This window comes from Manis pentadactyla, chromosome 4 (genome assembly GCF_030020395.1).
Source record: "Manis pentadactyla isolate mManPen7 chromosome 4, mManPen7.hap1, whole genome shotgun sequence".
In the NCBI taxonomy this organism is placed as follows: domain Eukaryota; kingdom Metazoa; phylum Chordata; class Mammalia; order Pholidota; family Manidae; genus Manis; species Manis pentadactyla.
Window position 1 is genome coordinate 14,721,593 of NC_080022.1, and position 18,363 is coordinate 14,739,955.

The 18,363-nt window shown below is 49.1% G+C and overlaps 1 protein-coding gene across 1 annotated transcript; it reads right to left on the minus strand.

Moving 5' to 3' along the window:
- Positions 1–10,805: 10,805 nt before the first annotated feature.
- On the minus strand, positions 10,806–17,465 carry MUL1 (mitochondrial E3 ubiquitin protein ligase 1). The gene is made up of 4 exons (XM_036914510.2): positions 17,211–17,465; positions 14,571–14,658; positions 14,053–14,173; positions 10,806–12,797 (listed from the first exon to the last, which is right to left on the minus strand). The coding sequence occupies exons 1-4, from the start codon at positions 17,328–17,330 to the stop codon at positions 12,068–12,070; spliced, it is 1,059 nt and encodes a 352-aa protein (XP_036770405.2). The 5' UTR covers positions 17,331–17,465; the 3' UTR covers positions 10,806–12,067.
- Between the last annotated feature and the right edge of the window lie 898 nt (positions 17,466–18,363).

Below are 18,363 nucleotides of genomic sequence, written 5' to 3' on the forward strand. Positions count from 1 at the left end.
CTGCCCTCGGGAACGTCCCTTTCAGCAACAGTCAGGAGCCCTGGGGAGAAACTGTGGCTTTTGAGCCAAGGAGCGGACTCCCAATCCCGGGAGGGAGACTGGGGCAACCCCAGAGGCTTGGGAGGCACATCTGCCAGGCAGATGGTAGCTCCGAGGGGACAAGGTGCCGAGGAGAGCTCGTTATCCTCGCCCAGAACGAACAGCACCTGCTCTCCCCCAGGAGACCGCCTTCACTCAGCAGAGCCAGCCTGACCACAGAAAGGGGCAGCCATCCCAAGCTCATGCAACTTGAAGACGGGGCTAGAAAACAAATCTACGTCTCCTGATAAGGTCTCAACTGTTTCAACCTGCATCGCTACAAGGGGTCCCATCAATAGGGAAAGAGTACCCTAGGAGTCACTCTCCACTTAAATCTACAACTCTGGGTGGGTTATGGACCAGAGGGAAAGAGGTGTGTTTTTTTAAGTGACATAACTTCTCGAGGGGCTGCCTTGGAGGTGCCAGCCCAGCCTCCTCCCCAAACTGTGCAAAAGGGTCGCTTGGCCTCCAGAGAACAGACCGCTTGGGAAGAGGGAATGGGGCTGGGAAACAGGAGACAGAGACAATGTGGCAGAGGGAATGGGTGCTATCTTTGGATTCAGGCCTGGGTTAGAATCCCAACCCCATCATTTGCTAGCTCTGTGACTTTGGGCAAGTCACAGCCCCTCTCTGAACTTCCATAATCTCAGCTGTAAAACAGCGTATGTGGCCAGCTAGCTGCCTGTGTGCCTCACGGGACTATTATGAAAACAAAATGAAATCAGGTTCCCAGTGCCTGGCTGACAGTGTGTGTGCACTTAACATTTGAAATGACTTAATGAGTGAGAAAGAACAGTAGCCCTGTATTCATACCTTTTCAGAGCTGACAGAGCTGAGAGGATCCTTAGAGATGCCCCAGTCCAACCTTGTCATTTACAAATAGAGAAACTAAAGGCCAGAGAGGGTGAGAGGCTTGCCCCAAATCCCTCAGTTTATCAATGACAGAAGCAGCCAGCCTCCCTTTGCTCCACTCAAGCTGCCTGTCTCCATTCATCAAGGCGTTACTGAGTGTCTGCCTCAAGGTTAGCACCAGGCCAAGTGCTGGAAAAGAACACAAAACCATAATAAGCAGGGTGATAAAGTTACAAGAAACTCTTACGTTTGTATCATGCTTACATTTTTTTCCCCCAAAGTATTTTCTCATCCATTATTGACCTTGCTTCTCAAAATAAATACCTTTTTGAGGTAGAAAGAGGAGACGTTGCAGCTCTGTTTAACTGATGTTAGCAGAAAGAGGGTAAATGACTTGCTAAGGTCACAGGGCTAGTGACGGAGTCAGGAGAAGCCACTCTTCCAGGCTGTGATTCCAGGTCCCTGTAGGGGACACCCTGCAGTGCATGCAGGGCTGGGACCACCCTGTTCATCTTGTACTCACTGACTCCTTCCTTGCTGCTGAGTTATGAAGCAATTTATACACTGAGCACCCACCACAGAAGGTTAGCAGGCAGGCACAGACAGCTGGCGGACCTGCACGCACAGCAAGTGAGGGCAAGAAGGGAAGCCAGGTTTTACACTCCATCTCTTTTTATGTTTGCTTTACTTCATTCCAAATAAGGTTAAAGGTGGCACCTTCCCTACTCAGTATCCACCTCCTCACCAGACCACACAGGCAGATGGCACTTTACAGTTAGAAAAGCATTTCCACAACTTACCTCCTTAGAGCCTCCCATTAGCCTTCAGAAGTGGCAGGACTGGGACCATCAGGCCCATTTTACAGCTAAGGTACCCGAAGGCTGAGTGATGTCCCCAAGCTCACCCAGAAGTTCTGCAAAGGCAAGTGTGAAGCAGTTTGGCATTCCTCCACCTCTTTGCCTCCCAACCATCTCCATCACAAAGGCCTCACTCAATCCTCCATTTTGTCCAGGCTTCAGTGGGGTATCCCTTTATCCTGGAGTCTTACACTTGGGTGCAAACACATGCCCTGGGCTCCATTCCTGCCTTTCCACCCTCCAAAAGCCAAAGGGCTGGCTCAGATCCAGATGACTGAGACTCTGTGGAAGATGCTAGGTTCTGAAGGAGGAAGGGACCAGGTAAGGCAGAAAGGGAGGCTGCCCTCACTGCCACCCAGTGTGAAGGAGGCAGCCTCCACTGGGCAGCCAAGTTCAAATCCCTGCTCCGCTATTTCCTGACACTGTGATCATTTCTCCTCGTTGTACCTCAATTTCCTCATCTGTTAGATGGGACTAACAATTATTCCTACCTGGTGATTTGTTTTGGGAAGGAGATCATACATGTATCATATGTCTGGCACATAGTAAGTCCTCAATAAATTCAGTTGTCCTTAGCCATTGACTCTCTTTGTGGCCTTGAATAAGCGGGTTCTATCCTATAGGCCTCTGACTCTTCATTAGGAAACTTGGAGAAAATCACCTCCATCTTTTCAGCTGCAAAATCAGCCTATTCCCCCAAATCTAAAATAGAAAAAATCTGCTTGAGGCAAAGGTGGGGGGCTTCCCCCTTGAACCTCACCTGAAACCTCAGTCACCAAACCCTAGGCCTCTGCAGAACTGAGCAGCACAGGACAGTCCACCTCCATGGGCCCTTTCAGCACAGACATTCTGGGGCCAAACATGTATTTGCAGGCCTCTGCTGTGCATCAAGCCCTACACTCAAATTGGTGGGACAGACAAAGGGAAAGTCAGCCCCAGCAGTGATCAGTATAAAATAGATGCTCACACATTCACCCCCTTTGTTCCCTTACCCTCTCTTCTTTCCAGATGGGGAAACTGAGGCACAAGCAGCAGCATCAGTGATGGCAAGACTTGGAGAAGAAAGTGGCTGTCAGCCCCAGGTGTGGGGCATCTGCTGGCAGCTCAGGCCCAGGATCCCATAGAGGCGGAGCACCGGGACTGCTGGGCCTTGTGAGGGCTGGCTCAGACTCTAGACGGACAGCAGGGAAGGCCAGGATGTGGTGCTATGTCAGTGGCCAGCTGGTCACCTCCAGAGAGGCTAAGTGCAATCCCAGCAGGGGACCATCACTCTGAGCCAAAGCTAGATTAAAAACCAATGCCACCCCAGCCCCTCTCAGCTCAGCTGGAACCTGGATGCAGCCAATTCCCCACCCACTTTGAAAGGCAGGGCCTGTGCCCCCCACCTCCCCACAGCAGGCATAGATGCACCAACACACAACTGAGAGAAAAGCGTGGTAACTGACTGCAGGTGCTTCAGACCTAGAGTCAAGGAAAAATTCATTCATTCAGCAAACGTTTGTTAGGGACTTTTGTGGCAGGCAGTCCTTCTACCAGTACAACTCAAGGAGTATTAGCTTCCTTATTTGTTAAATCATCAAATGAAATCTTACAGGAAACCTCAATACATATATTAAAAAACAGATAAAAGAAAGGCTGCCAGAAAGATAGGGATTCATAACTCCACCCTTTGGGGACCCCTACAACCCAAAGGGTCTCAGAAGAATGCCCCGGAGCTCTAGATGCTCAGTGGAAACCACCCCTACAGTTCATCAAGTCCCACCTCGTGCCATCACGATGGGGAAGCAGGGGCCCAGAGGGGGCATGTGGAACCCCAGGCTCCTACTCCCGCTCCCCCCTGCACCACACGGCAGCTCGGCATTGTGCAAAGGGGGCTCCAGTGATGCACTGCTAGTCAGAAAGTAAAAGGGCTTTTTTCAGCAATGAAGTTTGCTGTGTTTCTTTAAAATAAAATTAAAAGATAAGAGGGTAATTTTTGTTTTGATTATACCAACAACTCACAAAGTGAGAATCCCATAGGCTCTTCAGAAAATGTAAGAAATAGTGAGGACAGATGGGAGGAGTCTGGGAGCTAAATCCCGCCAGGACGTGAGGGGGAAAGCGGTGTCCTAGCCGTGCTCCGCTCACTGCACATCCGCATCCAGAGGATGAGGGGGTGTCCTGGGGCCTCCGAGACAGCAGCTCTGTCTGTCTCTGCATGAGCAGCTGGGGGCATGGGCGTCCATACCACTCTGGAAAACCCCTGCCCTCTGTCCAGGAATGAAGGAGGGACAGCAGGCACGCCTGGCACTGTGGTGCTCTTGCACGTCCACACAACCCTGGTGGGACAGACAAGGGTGCCCTGGGTATGACATGGAGGCTCACGGGTTGGGAACTGTGGTCTGGCTTCAAAGCCTGGGCTCTGAATCCTTCACCTGGTCTGTCTGGGTTTCTCCTGTCCCGAGCTCCCAAAAGGCCTGATGTCCCCTGACTAAAGAGCCCCTGGCCTCACCACAGCAATGAGCTGAGCCAAACCATGGCCACTAAAGGAACTAGGGAGTTGCTGACCCCAAGTTCAGATACAGTAGCCACCACTCTTGATCCCAAACTCTTACCACCCAATTGCCTCTAAGAGCTGACCAGGCTCCAGGACCATGCTGATCACCGTTCACATATCTACATTCACAATAACCTCAGGAGGGGGCTGAGATTGCCATTTCTGTCTTTTAGGATCTATAAAGGCTCCTAGTCAGAGAGGCTGAGTGAAAAATCCAAGCTGCACAGCCCATGAGAGCAGGGAGGTCAGACTCAAGGCGCAGCTGTCAACTGTTGGGTGACACTGCCTCCCTGAGGACACCTGGAAATCAGGGAACCAGAGACAAGCCTCTTCTAGTCTCCACATCTTGGCCTACCCACAGAAACTGAAGGAACTGAAGGGTCCAAACCTCTTGCAGGCTGAGGGACCCTTTGGGAATCTAATGAAGGAGATGGATTGTCTTCTCCAGATGCAGAAAATCGTGCTCAGAATTTTCAGGGGATCTCTGAACCCCATGCCTCAGAAAAAGAATTCAGGACTGGATTGTCTCAATGACACTTCCCACTAGTGTCCTGTGACAACAGAAGGATTTTTAACACCTAAGCCCAGAGGTTCTCACCCTGACTCTCCCCCAAATATGGGATCAGACCTGTGGCAGCTCAAACCTGAGCAGAGGGATGTGGCCACTGACTTTTGAGCCCAAGTTCCCACAGAGGAGACTGGGCGTGGCTCTGGACCCTTCAGCTCCCACATGCTGCTTTCAAGCACTTTCCATCCCATAGATGTAATGTCATTTGATGTCCATGATAACCCAGTAAGGTTGACAGGGCAGAAAAGGGGTACTTTCTATGGTACAGTGGGGAAAAGTGGGTCCCAGGCCAGGAGAATGAGCTGCCCACCTAGGGACAGAGCCAGGATCGAGACCCCAGGTCCCCAGCTACCCGCATGGAGCTTTATCCCCTGGACCGCCTGTAGAGCAGGTGAAGTCAGGGTAAATCAGAAGACTTGAGCTCAATCCCAGCTCCACGCCTCTCTACTTGTGTGACTTTGAAGCAGTCACTTCCCTTTCTGAGCTGGAATTCAGCTCTAAAATGCTGGTAACCAGATCATCCTCACTGATCTGCAGCAGGGAGATGGTAGGATCAGATGAGGCGCTGATTGGGTCACTAATATAAGAGCAGGGGACCGTTCCATGCAGTGAGACCCCTGCTCAAAGCCCTCCGGGGCCTGCAGTGCGGACAGAAGGGCCTTTTCTTCCTAGGAAAATGACTTCCTGTATCACAGGAGGGCAGAACACTGAGGATCAGGCACTGCATGGTCACAGAGGCCTCCCCACCCTGCCCTGCTAAACTCTGGGCTAAGCAGGGGATGTGGAAGACAGAAAACTGGTCTGGGAGGGCAGGTGCCAGGTGCAGGGGAGAACGATGCAAGGAGAGACGACTCACAGAAGCAGAGTCTACAAAAGCCGCAGAGAGGAACACAGACTCACATGCAAAGAAGACATTCGTACACACACTCCAAGGCAAGAGACAACAGGGCAGACAAGAGGCAGAGTGCCGAGTAAAGTAGTGGATGGTCGGTTCTGTCTCCTACAAGAGGCAGCAGAAAAGGGGACAGAGGAGCTTGCCACCTAGGGAGGGGAGCAACAGGCAGACAGGACAGAGGAGATGAGAGCGAGGAAAGCAGGCCAGGCTGGAAGAAGCAGGATTCTGCCACCAAGAGAAAAGCTTCTAGGGAGAAAATAAATATCTATGTCATACAATTTTTTAAGCATCCTTTATCAATGTGAAGTCATCTGGGTATTTTAAGAACATGTGATACATTACGCATATCTCGTCTTGTTGAAAGAAATCATGGTTAGTGTATTGAAAGATGTGAATGCCTGCAAATCAACCAGGGGAGAAATGTGGGATTGCCAACCCCCCCAAATTTTCTGGGTTTCTCAAAATTTTCACATCTGGGCTCCACTTCCTGGTGAACAGGTCAGAGAAGGAAAAAGCTGAAGAGAAAGTTCCTGCTTCTCCCCTTTGCAGGCCGCGCTCAGCTGGACCTGGGCTGAGCCGCCCAGGGTCCTCCTCAGACTGCTCTCAGGTCTCTTTCCTAATTTCTCAGGAAGGAGAGAGAAAGCGGCCTCAGATTCTCCTCCAAGGCCTCCCGCCCACCCTAACCATAGGGGCACAGCGCCACCTGGAGGGCAGAGCAGAGATTGCAGCATTAGGAGGCCATCATGAGTCCCTCCATGGGGATGGTAGGAACAAATACGAGCCAACTTAGCAACTTATTGCAGGCATGCATGAAGCCCCATCCTACAAGACACCTTAAATACTAAGGAAGACGACATGAGGAGGAAGGTCTGTAGTTATGGCAATTTGGACATTGATATTAGTATGACCTCATTTGTAGACCCCTCCCCCCAGCCTAGAGAAAATCAGGTTACAGATACAAAGTGCCTGGTCCACTAGTTGTTCAATAAATGCTTGTTGAGTTCGGTTGTAGGCCTCCAGGGTCATGACCCAAGCCTGGAGGAATCTTGAAACACCTCACGTGGGGCAGTGGCTCTGGCAGGGATAGAAGGTAAAAGGCAAGAGATGAGGGGCACGGTATATCACCAGGCAGGCCCTCACCCAGTCTGGGTCGGCCCTCTGACCAAAGTCAGTGTCACTGGCTCAGCCTCACATGCCCCATTCTCGGGGAAGGGAAATGCCAGGTCCCTTGGCTGGCATCTGGAAAACAAAAAGGCAGCTGCAAGGGAAGTGACTAATGAGTACTCCGGGGAGCAATTCAGGACATCGTACATGGAAACTTATCTCATACAAAATTGATAAGTTAACACCGTCTAATTAAAGAGAAAATGTGCTGATTTCCCTGGCTTTCTGGGAACATGGTCCTGAGGCTGTGGCAGGCACCTAGCCTGATGAGGGTCTACATCTCATCTTTGGACCCGCAGCCCTAAGGAGGGCCTCACAACCTCCCTCCCTGGCCCCTCATCCACCTGCCGTCTCATAGGCTTGTAAAATGTCAGAGTTGAATGGAGCCTTGAAAAGCTTCTAATCCAACTTGTTTCTTTTATAGGCAGAACTGAGCTCCAGAGAGGTTAAATCACTCCATTTAAGATCACACAGCAACAGAGCCAGGACCAGAAAGAAAGTCAGCCTTTAGGCTCCCAGTCCAGACCGTTTACTACCATGCAATGACATTGCCCCAACTTTGCTGTGTGGAAACTTCAAAGCTCTGGTCAGGCCCCCAGATGTGATGTTTCTCTTACAAAAGTCATCATCCACCTTGGTTCTAGGCCCTAAGAGAGGCCCTTCCCTCTCTCCTTATAACAAAACCATGGCCTTTATCTGTGGCCTAAAAACCAATTCCCCCAGGAAGTCTTCCAGGATTGTTTGTCCCACATCTATTTCATTTGATAGTATACTCTTTCATTCCATGGACATTCAGTGGTTGAGAACCCAGGCTCTGGAGGCAGACTGCCCTAGGCTCAAATTCTATCTTTCTCATGTGCTTAAGGAAGACACTTGATCTCTCTGGGTCTTTATTTCCTTTGCTTCAAAGTAAGAACAATAAAAACGCATGCTTCATGGTGAAGATTAAATGACATCAATCATGCACAGCACTGAGCAGGGACTTGGCAGAGCAAGCCCTGATGTTAGCTCTAATTAGCACATAGTGAGGACCTAAAAATTGGGCAGGAAAGGAAATAAGATAGAGTTCCTGCTCAAGACATGAGCAATATGGTTAAGAGCAGGAAGAGAAGATTGTATATGGAATCTCAGAGGAAGGACACCTAACCCAGCCTAGGCAGCAAGTCAGGGAAGATTTCCTGCAGGAGATACCAAAAGCTGATTTTTATAGGGTGAGTAGACATTAACAAGGTGAAGAAAGAACCAGAACTCCAGTGGCAGGACTCAGCCTGAGCAAAGGCTGGGAGGCAGGGAACAGCGTGGAATGTTCAAGGAACTTCAACGGCTATGTTGCTGGAGCGCAAATGTGAGACAGAAACGGGAAGAGGCTCAGCGAGGTGGTCACGCAGACCTTCATGTGCCACAGAAGAGCCAGGGTGTGAGCCTGCACATGGCAGGGAGCTTGGGAAGGGCTTTAAGCAGAGGAGGAAATGCTCAGGTTGTTTTAAGCAGATCGTTGTAGGCTCTGTGGGGTATATGTTCTTTGCTTGGCTCCCCTTCAGCAATAATTAACTGCCCTTGGTTTTATTTTGAATGGTCAGGAAATTTCCTCTAACCAGGCCAATCACAAAGGCCCTTCCCAGCTCCAGGATTCTGCGAGCCACAAATATTCCCAACAACTGAGAGTTGCCACAGGTACAGTTTGCTCCTTTTCAAACTATTAGGACACATTAAAAGACAGTTCTGAGCCCTCAAGGACAGACTTAACTTATTTTTGCATTTCCAGGCACATAATATACTTAGCAAATGTTTGCTAGGTGACTAAATGCCCATCAATGATACCAAACTTGACAGGCTGTTCCTCTGAGCATCCCGGAGGCCCCGTGGGAGCATCAGCATCAGATCCTTACCCACTGGAGTCTTGACAGCCTGGGGCCAGGGTTGGAGAGGGTGTCAGATCAGCTGAGTTTGTCATGTTTGCTTTTTTGTTTTTCCACATGTTGTTTGCTTCTTGAATTTTCCTTCATAACTCCGAGTGAATCAGGATTCCAAAGACCTGCCTTCCAGCTCCTGCTTCACCAGGTAAGCTGGGGAACCTCAAGCCTCAACCTGTGGTATGAAAAACCAGGGTGTGACTGGAGATTCGTGAGGTGCTGACTGGCTTGGAAAATGCTGTATGTCTATTAACATTCAGTTGTATGTTGGACAACTTTGCATTTTAGCATCTCGGACTTAATGTGATAAAAGGCAGAGTGGGGGCTCCGGAGTCAGACCTTGGTAGCTTCAAACAAATCACATAACCTGTAAAGAGCAGTAATATGGCCTCTGCTGCTTGTTTGCCGTAGAGCTTAGAAACGATGTAGAGAACCTAACAGTGCCTGGCTCATGATGATGTGTGGCTGTAGGCAAAATGTAACCCCACTGAGCCTCACTGGTCTCACCTGTGAAGTGGGGGTAATGGCATCCACTTTGCAGGACTGCCAGCACTAACGCACATGAAGAGCCTACCACAGATGCTCAAAACACCAGGACCAGTTTTCATCATGATCCCTGCCTAGTGCTGTCTGCCTGGGATTAAAGTCACCGAGCACAAGGGTTGACTTAGAGCAAAGGGTCAAAATTCACAGCAACCCCCAAGTTCAGAACTAACTTCCTATTTCCTCATCTCCCTTTCACCCCCACATTCCCACCCTAGGCCCCAGGTACCAGTTCAGGCCCCACTCAACCCTCCTGGAGATGAGGCTCCTAAAATGGGAGGTGGGAACGGCCACAAGCACGGGAGTCAGGCCCAGCCAGGCTAGGACCGAGCCTGGCCGTCAAATCCAGAACCTGGGCATGTGTGAATCCATGTTCCCAACCAGTGGTCACTTCCCGAGGCGGGCCCAGTGCGCTGCTCCTGGGTCTCTCCATGGAGTTCAGTTTGGAGGACACTCAAGGTGGAAGGACTGGTCTGCCCAGGATTAGAGTTGGGCTGGGGTAGGGCGGGCACCTTCCCTTCTTTCCGATCACTTTGATCAGACTTACTCATGAAATCTATGCCAAGGGCTGAACCCCACAGGCAGTCTGCCCATCCCAGGCGCTCTTACAGAGCAAGTGCTGAAAGGACAAGGACAAAGGCCTAGATGCTTTGCAGGCACTGAGGTGCCTCGGGGTTCACCCTCTCCCCCTGCCCTGCCTGGCACCTCGGGGTAAAACCAGGGCCTTGTCCCCTCACTAGACAAGACTCAGTACTTGTTTGTCCCCGAGTTGGCCCCCTGCACCTGGGGAACAAGCATCTCGTGGGGTGTTCCTGAGAGCACGGAGGGAATTCACCAGCCCCGCTGCCGGTGAGCAGGAACAGAGCTTTGGAAACAGTCTGGAGTTTAAATCTGGACTGGCACTTGCTGGCAGTGTGTCCTCTGCCCACTGATTTCCCCTCTGGGCTATTTCCTCATGTGTAAAATGCAGATACTGTGAGACCCTAACCAGATTTTGTGAGGATTAACTCACTTTGAAATTCAAGTTCGTAAGAGCCCATAGTACGGTACTTGATGTCAGTTCCCCCCAGCACCTCCGTCTGCTTCTCCTGCGCCGCCATTCAGGATGTCAGCACAGACTGCAAAGACCACTGACTGGCTCATGAGGCCAGGAGCGGCCTTGGGCTGCTCTCCAGGATGGCCCCTCTCCGGCCCCAGCATCACCTAGTGGCACCATCCGTGGGAGCCCCAAACCACCTCAGCAGAGGGGGAAGACACACACAGAGGCCTCAAGATGCCTCCCCTTCTTTCCAATCACTTTGATCAGATTCCAGTTCACTAAGTCATGGTGGGATCAACTCCATCCCAGGGAAACCTGGCCTAACCACTGACCCCTGGCTGACAAAGCAAAAGGCTAACACTTGGTTGTAACATGTTTAATTTGTGCTGTCCCCAGTGGACATGCCACAGAACTGGTGTCAGCCCCGAGTACCCCCTCCCTCCCAGCACAAAGGAGGATCAGGGGATGAATGAAAGTCAGGGAAGGGAGATAAGGAAGAGTTGGGAGATAAGGAAGAGTTATGTACATGGTATCTGACCACTCAGAGGAAGTGAGAGAGGTTCCCTCACTTCTGTGACACTCACAAACTCGAGGGGGCAAACAGCAACACAGGAAGGGGCCACGTGACTACACCCATGGGATGTTAACTTTTGAGTCATTGAGGGGTGCGCTGGAAAAGGCTCCACGCTCAGGAGGCTGGCAGGCTGCTTCTCCTTGGCAAGAGTTGAGCCAGCCAGGCAGCATCCTTATTATTTCCAGGTGGTGAGGCCTTCCTGGTTTATCTCAGGCAGGGAAAAGCTGAGCCACCCCTCAGCCCTCTCAGGCCGCAGAAGTTCCCAGTCAGGGCCAGAGGCATGCTCCGGTGGTCCTCCCTTTAGGTCGGTGGGGACACCAGGAGGGCTGCAGTCAGGCTGCCCTGTCTTTACACTGCTGGGAGCACTGAATGACCACCATTCCAACTGTCCCTTGAAGTGCTCACTCTTCATTCTGACCAGTCCTCCTCTTGGCTAGAAGGCAGATGCTGGACTTCACTTTCTGGTGTCCTGACATACATGTGCGCACATTTAGGAGGCAAGCACGTGAGGGGAAAGGACCCAAGTAGCATGTCCAGCCTGACCACTGTTTCCTGGGGTGCAGGCACAAGGAGAAGACTGTGGCAGGGTCTCTTCAGAGGCAGCTCTGGGGGGCACACACCGCACTTAGAGCCCAACCTTGCCTCCCTCTGGCCGAGTACTCAATGCTCAAGTCCACAGGAATCAACCATTCACCAGGAAGGACCAGAAGACACAGGAACTTAAGAGCTGAAGATCGCTGGCTTTGGCATTAAGCAGTGAGGTGTGCTCAGTCTTCATGTACACGCACCCGGTCCCTGGGAAGGAACGCCACGCCACCATACCCACCCAGGATGGGGCTTTGACTCTCATGCTGGGTTAGAAAGGGCCCCCTCTCAGGTTGAATGGCACCGTCCTACTGAGAGAGGTGGGAGATCTGGATACTTCCCTGACCTCCTCCCTCAATCATACCTGAGGACTAGCAGCTGCCCTTCTAAGGCTTTGAGATAAAGATCCCCGGAAGGGGGCAGGGGACTTCCTTCCATGTCTACCTATGGGGCTTCAAGACTGTTAGCTACTGAACAAGGGGATCACCCGAGTGATCTCCTGCCTGCAAATGGGGCACTTCTTGGGCTCTGGCAAGGCGCGGTAGCACTTGGTGCAGGAACAGACGTGCCCACACTCCAGGAAGACGCAAGACTTGAAGTTGCTCAGACACACAACACAGGCGCTCTTCAGACTCTCCCTGTCCTCAGGCTTAGCCTGGCTCAGCAGCCGGGCCTCATGCTCCAGAAACTCCTTCTCCATCTGCTCGAGGCGCAGGTGCTCCTGCCTCTGCAGATACTGCTTTCGGAGGAGGAAGAAAAGCGCAGCGCATGCGGCAAAGCCAAAAACCAATGTCAGGACCTTCCAGAGCCTGACACTTGATTCCTGCCTCTGCAGCAGGCTGTCAAAATCCTGGCTGCTCAGATAGTACTGCATGCCCTGCTTGGGGGGTTGCAAGCGGATGGAGTTGTTGTCTAGGACTAGTTCGCCTACTCCCGTGAGGGTGGCCCCAACTTTCAGCATCTCCTCAGTCTCCTGGATGCCTTTGGGCTGCTCACCACTGATGTAGTGGCCGATGACATCCGTGAAGGACTGGACAGAGGGGTGGAACTTCTCGTACACAGTCTCCAGGCCCAGATCCAGCGAGTCCAGGGGCTTCAGCACTCGCACGGCCACACCCACGCCATCCTCATGGGGCACCAGCTCAAAGGGCACCGTGTTGGTCCTCTGGTGAATAATCTTTGAATAGTCATTCCTAAACCAACAAGAGAATTCCAAATGAAATAAAGCCAGCAAGCACCTCACACCCAGGCAGAGATGGAGGCTGCTTAACACTAGGACAACAGGATGACATCAGAAGTAACTGGAAGGACACAACTGAAATCTACCAGCCAACCATCTCTTAAGAGAGAAGTTCAATTTTTTAGGTTCTCAGATGGTACGAGCAGGCAACAAATACTGTCACAGACCACCTCTGCTGTTCATTTCCTTTGGCCACTTTAAATTTCCACTTCCTTAAAAAGTTAAAAATAGAACTACCATACGATCCAGCAATCTCAGTTCTGGGTATCCATCCAAAAGAACTGAAATCAGGATCTCAAAGACATTATCTGCACTCCCAAGGTAGGGCAGCATTATTCACAGTAGCCAGGACATTGAGACAACCTAAATGTCCATCAGCTGATGAAATGGATAGAGAAAACTTGACACACACAGGATGAGCACTCAGCCGTGAAAGGCTATCCTCCTTTCGTCATAAGCAACAACACGGAAGAACCTGGAGGACGTTACGTTAGGCAACTACACCATGTGCAAAGGGACAAATACTGCATGATTCCACTTATGTGAGACATCTGAAATAGTCAAACCCACAGAAACACAGCAGAATGGGGTTCTCGGGGGCTGGGGGAGAGAAGAAAATGAGGCTTACTGTTCGATGGGTATGATGTTCAGCTATACAGACAAATAAGTTCTAGAGACCTGCTATAGTACAACTTTGGGCCTACAGTTAACGGTACTGTATTGCTGCACTTAAAAATTTGTTAAAAGGGTAGAGCTTATGTTAAGTGTTCTTACTACAATTTAAAAAAAAAAGTAAACAAAACAAAATAAAATAAAAATACAAAACAAAAACCCAGTAGCATCAGTTGGAAAAATGGTACTCCATGTAATGGCAGAAAATTGTCCTAATAAATGCCAAAATCATTCATCTATGCCATGAAACAGTAGTTCTCAAACTCTGGTGGGCCCAGTAATAGATTCTAGGCCCCCTATCCTAGAAATTCTGATTTGGGGGGTCTGGAATGCAGCCCAGGAATCTGCCTTTGAACAAGATGCCTCTGAGACTCTGATGTTAAGAGGTCCTCAGTCTACACACAAGAATAGTATCAGCACTAAGAAACTGGTCTGTGCCTTGTCTCAGGAGAAGGTGAAGTGTAGACAGTATCCAGGACACCAGCATTTGAACTGACCGACCGTGAGGGTTTGGACAATGGAGAAAGATTACGTACCAGAGGTGGGTTGTTCGATTCCACACCATCTTGTGCTCCTGAAGTGTCAGCCGCTGAATCACCCCCTTACAATTTTCCACAAACTGGCTGTTAAGTGTTTCTTTAACAGATCGGACAGCACCTAAATGGAAACAAATTATTCTATTTCTGAAGAACTGTCCTATCCTTCCAAGTAATTGAAATTTTGTTTTCAGTTTTAGTTTAATTAATCAAAATGATGAAAATGTTATCACCATAAGTTATGTTTCGTGGGCACTCTGCTAAGCACTTTACATGAATCACCTCATTTTAGTTTTACAACAATCCTGTAAGGTAGAGATAGGCAATAGAGGTTCAGAAAATTTCTCCAAAACCACATAGAAACAACCCAGGTCTTTCTGACTCCAAAGTCCAAGTTCTGGACCACTGCCACCACCACAAAACTACAGAAGGCCCTTAACTAACATCAGCCAAAAAGATCTTTATCAAAACTTTTACAAGAGCAAGTTATTTTTCATTTTACCAATAAATAAACATACCTTCAATAACAGCATAAGGCACACATTTTCCTGGAGCTTCTGAAAGAATATTCTTTAAGTCTTCACCCAAGTGGATTCTTTTAGCTCCCTAAATGCAAACAACATATTAAATTGATGTTGACTACTTAACACGTTCAATCAAACTTAAAGAGCCAAAAAGAATAAAGACTATTTACTTTTTTCATCTTGAGAGAATTAGGAAGTCAGGCAGGAAAGAGACTACAGAGAATCAGACTCCAAAGCCGTGTCTCAGAAGTTCTAACAGATGGACAGTTATGGGGCAGTGCCTCCCTCTCTGCCACCCGCACAATGGGGGTGCCACAAACACTCTTTCTCCCACTAGTGGAAACATACACTCCTTTTCATTTCAACATTTTAAAAATGAAACTATGAAAGTTACCAATCAGTCTGCGTATCTTAGACTGAACATAATTTAATCTCTTCTTGACAACACAGGACCATGCACCCAAGGGTTTATGTGGAAGCAGCTAAACTGGTGCCCAGTGCATGGCAGGGGCTCTGGCAATGGCAGGTGTCACTAGCACTGTGCCTTGATCAATTCCTGTTCTGCATTCTACATTATGATAAAGGGGTGCCTTTGCTTTACAGGGCACGGCCAAACATTAGTCTTCCACACGTCAGTCTTTCTTCCCCCTTTATCTGGGGAGCACGTGACTTCTGCTGCCATCTTCCTCTAACGATCCCTAGTTTTCCAACCCCGTCCAATTCACAGTTTCCAACGTGTTGTGCTTGGGAAACAACCAAGCCTGCTACTACTGAATCAAAAATGAGAGAAAATTAATAAAACCCATGAAAATTTCCTGAGCATCTATGTGGCAGGCACTGTGCTGGGCACTCGCAATTCAGGGATGAATGAAGGACAGTTCCCACTTTCAGGAAAAACAAATCTTAAGGATGCCAGGTAAGTAACCTCTAAAAAGGTGATGAAGTACTGGATACACATTAAGGTCACTCTAAGTTTAAGCTACTGCTACACATTAAATAATAGGAACAAGGTCAATAAAAACTTATTAACCACCTACACTGTGAAGGTGCTAACAGCCATAACAACCAACAACGAACACAGCCTATTTACTCATTATTGTCTGTCTCACTCTGTGGACTATTAAACTCCAGGAGAGCTCGAACCTTGTTTACCTTGTTCACTGTGACCCCAGTGCCAGGAAAGGTGCCTGGCATGTAGCCAGCACTCCTTATGTATTTAGTAAATAAATCAGTGAATAAATAAGCACGTCTATATACTATATACCTGGCACTATGCTAAGCATTTTAAGTACATAAATGCATTTGATGCTCATGCTATCCCTTCACAGTGGACATTATTATCCACAATTACAGACAAGGAAACTGAGGCTCAAAGAGATTAAATGATTGCACCAAGTCACACAGCTGGTAAAGTATCCACCACAGGATAGCCAGATAGAATTTTTTAAAGGGGGAAAAGGAGGAATGTGGTCAGAAAGGCCTAGGGTTAGGCAAGCTTCATGCATCCATTCATTGTGACTTTGAGCAACTCAATGTATTTGTCTCAGTTTCCAAAACTATAAAGGATAGGAGAATAATCTCACGGGATTTTTATGTGGATTAAATAAACCTTAAGGTATAAGAGAATCTAGCCCAGGGGCTGGCACACAGTAGGCATGCAATAAATATGTATTTCCACCACTATGAGTGATACACAGGATAAGATACAAACCCTACTCTGGAATTTCTCTAATCTGATCAAGAAAATAGAATCTGAAGTTATTAGGCATCTCAATTCTTTTTCCAGGAAGGAGCTATTTCATCCTCTTTTAGGGACTAACTGGCAAAGCTTTTAAGGCTATCCAAAAATGGATTGAGGAGAGTTCACCACTTCAAAGAATCCCACATCTAGCCAACAGTCTGGAGGTAACTGTCATTTTCTCTACTTCAAGAAGTTATTGTGAGGGAAAATAACAAAGACAGGAATGTGTTGTATAAGCTGTAAGGTGCAGCTCAAGAGTGGTTATTTTTTAAATAACTGAAATATAAAAAAGAAAGTCCGTAGAAGGGACTGAGTGATTCTATAAATGGGCAAGGTGTAAGGTTCGTGTACCTGCTGTTCCCTCTGAACTGCTCTTCACCTAGATGTCTGCAAGGTCCCAGTCATCTCCTGGGCTCTGCTCAAATGTCACCTTGTTTTAAATAGTAAACCTCCCTTTCGCCAGCATTCCATTTCCCCTCTTCCCTGCATTACTCGGTAGTATTTATCCCCGTCTGTCATACCACTTGATTTACTGTCTGTCTGGTTGTACTAGAATGGAATCTCCACGAAGGCAGGGGCTTTTACTCTATCCATGTGATGTCCCAGGGTCAGGAGTGTAACAGGTGTTCAACAAATATTTGTCGGAAAAAGTAATGAAATCAAGATTCATTCTGAGTAATGAGAGAGACTCAGAAGAAAAAGCGCAGCGAAGCAGCTGTTAGAAGACACGACTTGCGATCCTAACTCCTCCATTTACTGGCAGGGCGACGCCCTCTCAGAGTCTGTTTCCTCTTTGGGGTAGCTGCCGACGGTGGAGCGGCCAAAGGCGAATTGTGGGCTCACTATTACCGGGGGCACAGACGACCCGGCTGAGGCCAGGCTCCAGCACTGACCTTGAGCTCTTGGGCGACCTGGGCCTTCTGTCGGTACACGGAGTACAGGACGGCGGTGACGACAGAGCTGGTGCCCAGGAAGATGAACTGGCCCAGCGAGGGCCGCCCTCCGCCCTCCATAGCCCGGCCGAGCCCTGGGTGCAGGTGGCGACGCCGAAGTCAGGCCCCGCAACCACCACCCTGCACAGACCTACACCCCCGGACGAACGCCCCGATGCAACTCTCCCCGGAAACCCGCAGCCCGTCGCCTAGCGATGACGCGCGACGCCGGAACCGGAAGTGAGGCGGGGGGGAACAGCTAGAGCAGACCGGAAGGTGCTGTTGCCAGGGTGATCGTTGGGCTTCTGCGGCCTCCCTGAGGTCCGGTCTCCAGAGGTTTGTGGGAAGGGTGGCTTCGGGGGAATGAGTGATCACTTGTCACTCCGTGACCCTTTCCCGTCGACACTAGGCGCACTGGCCAGAACTGACTTCCCCGCGTCGTCCAGGTCTTGATCCGTCTAGTTTACTGGGATAATTGGGAATTGGGTTGTTTGATGTTTTGTTCCACGCCTCCGCCATTAGATTGGGAGGAAAGAACAGTATTCGTATGTAGTGAGCGCTTACGAGAATTACACATTTAAACTCCAGGGCAAACCCTGAGTATTGGCTTTTATTCTTCCACTTTACAGATGGGAAAACAGGCCAGAGAGGTTAGGGCATGTGCTCAAAGTCACACTGTTAGTGAGCGCTAAAGAGGAACTTCCCAGACTCCTGGGCCCTTACCTCCAAGAGGGCAGATTATATCACCAAAGTAGCCCCTTAATCTGCCATCACCACATAAACATGTTTTTTTAACTAACAGTTACAGCTACAGTTATTGAGTGCCTATTATCTGTCAGGTACTGTGATAAATTTTGCAGACATCATGCCACTTAATCTTTACAACGCAGCTGTAGAGGAGATTTCAGAGACTTCTGACCTCTTAAGTGGTCTCTTTCCTACCAAAATCTTATCCAAAACGTCAGCCTACAAATCATGTGTTCATCTAGCTGTCTCCTACAGGTTATGCTTTAAATTCTTGAAAGTATAGGAATGTACCTATTGGCCAAATCAGAGTATATAAATGAATCTAAAATCTGTAAATTGCTCTACAAAAGTGAAGTCTCCTTATTAA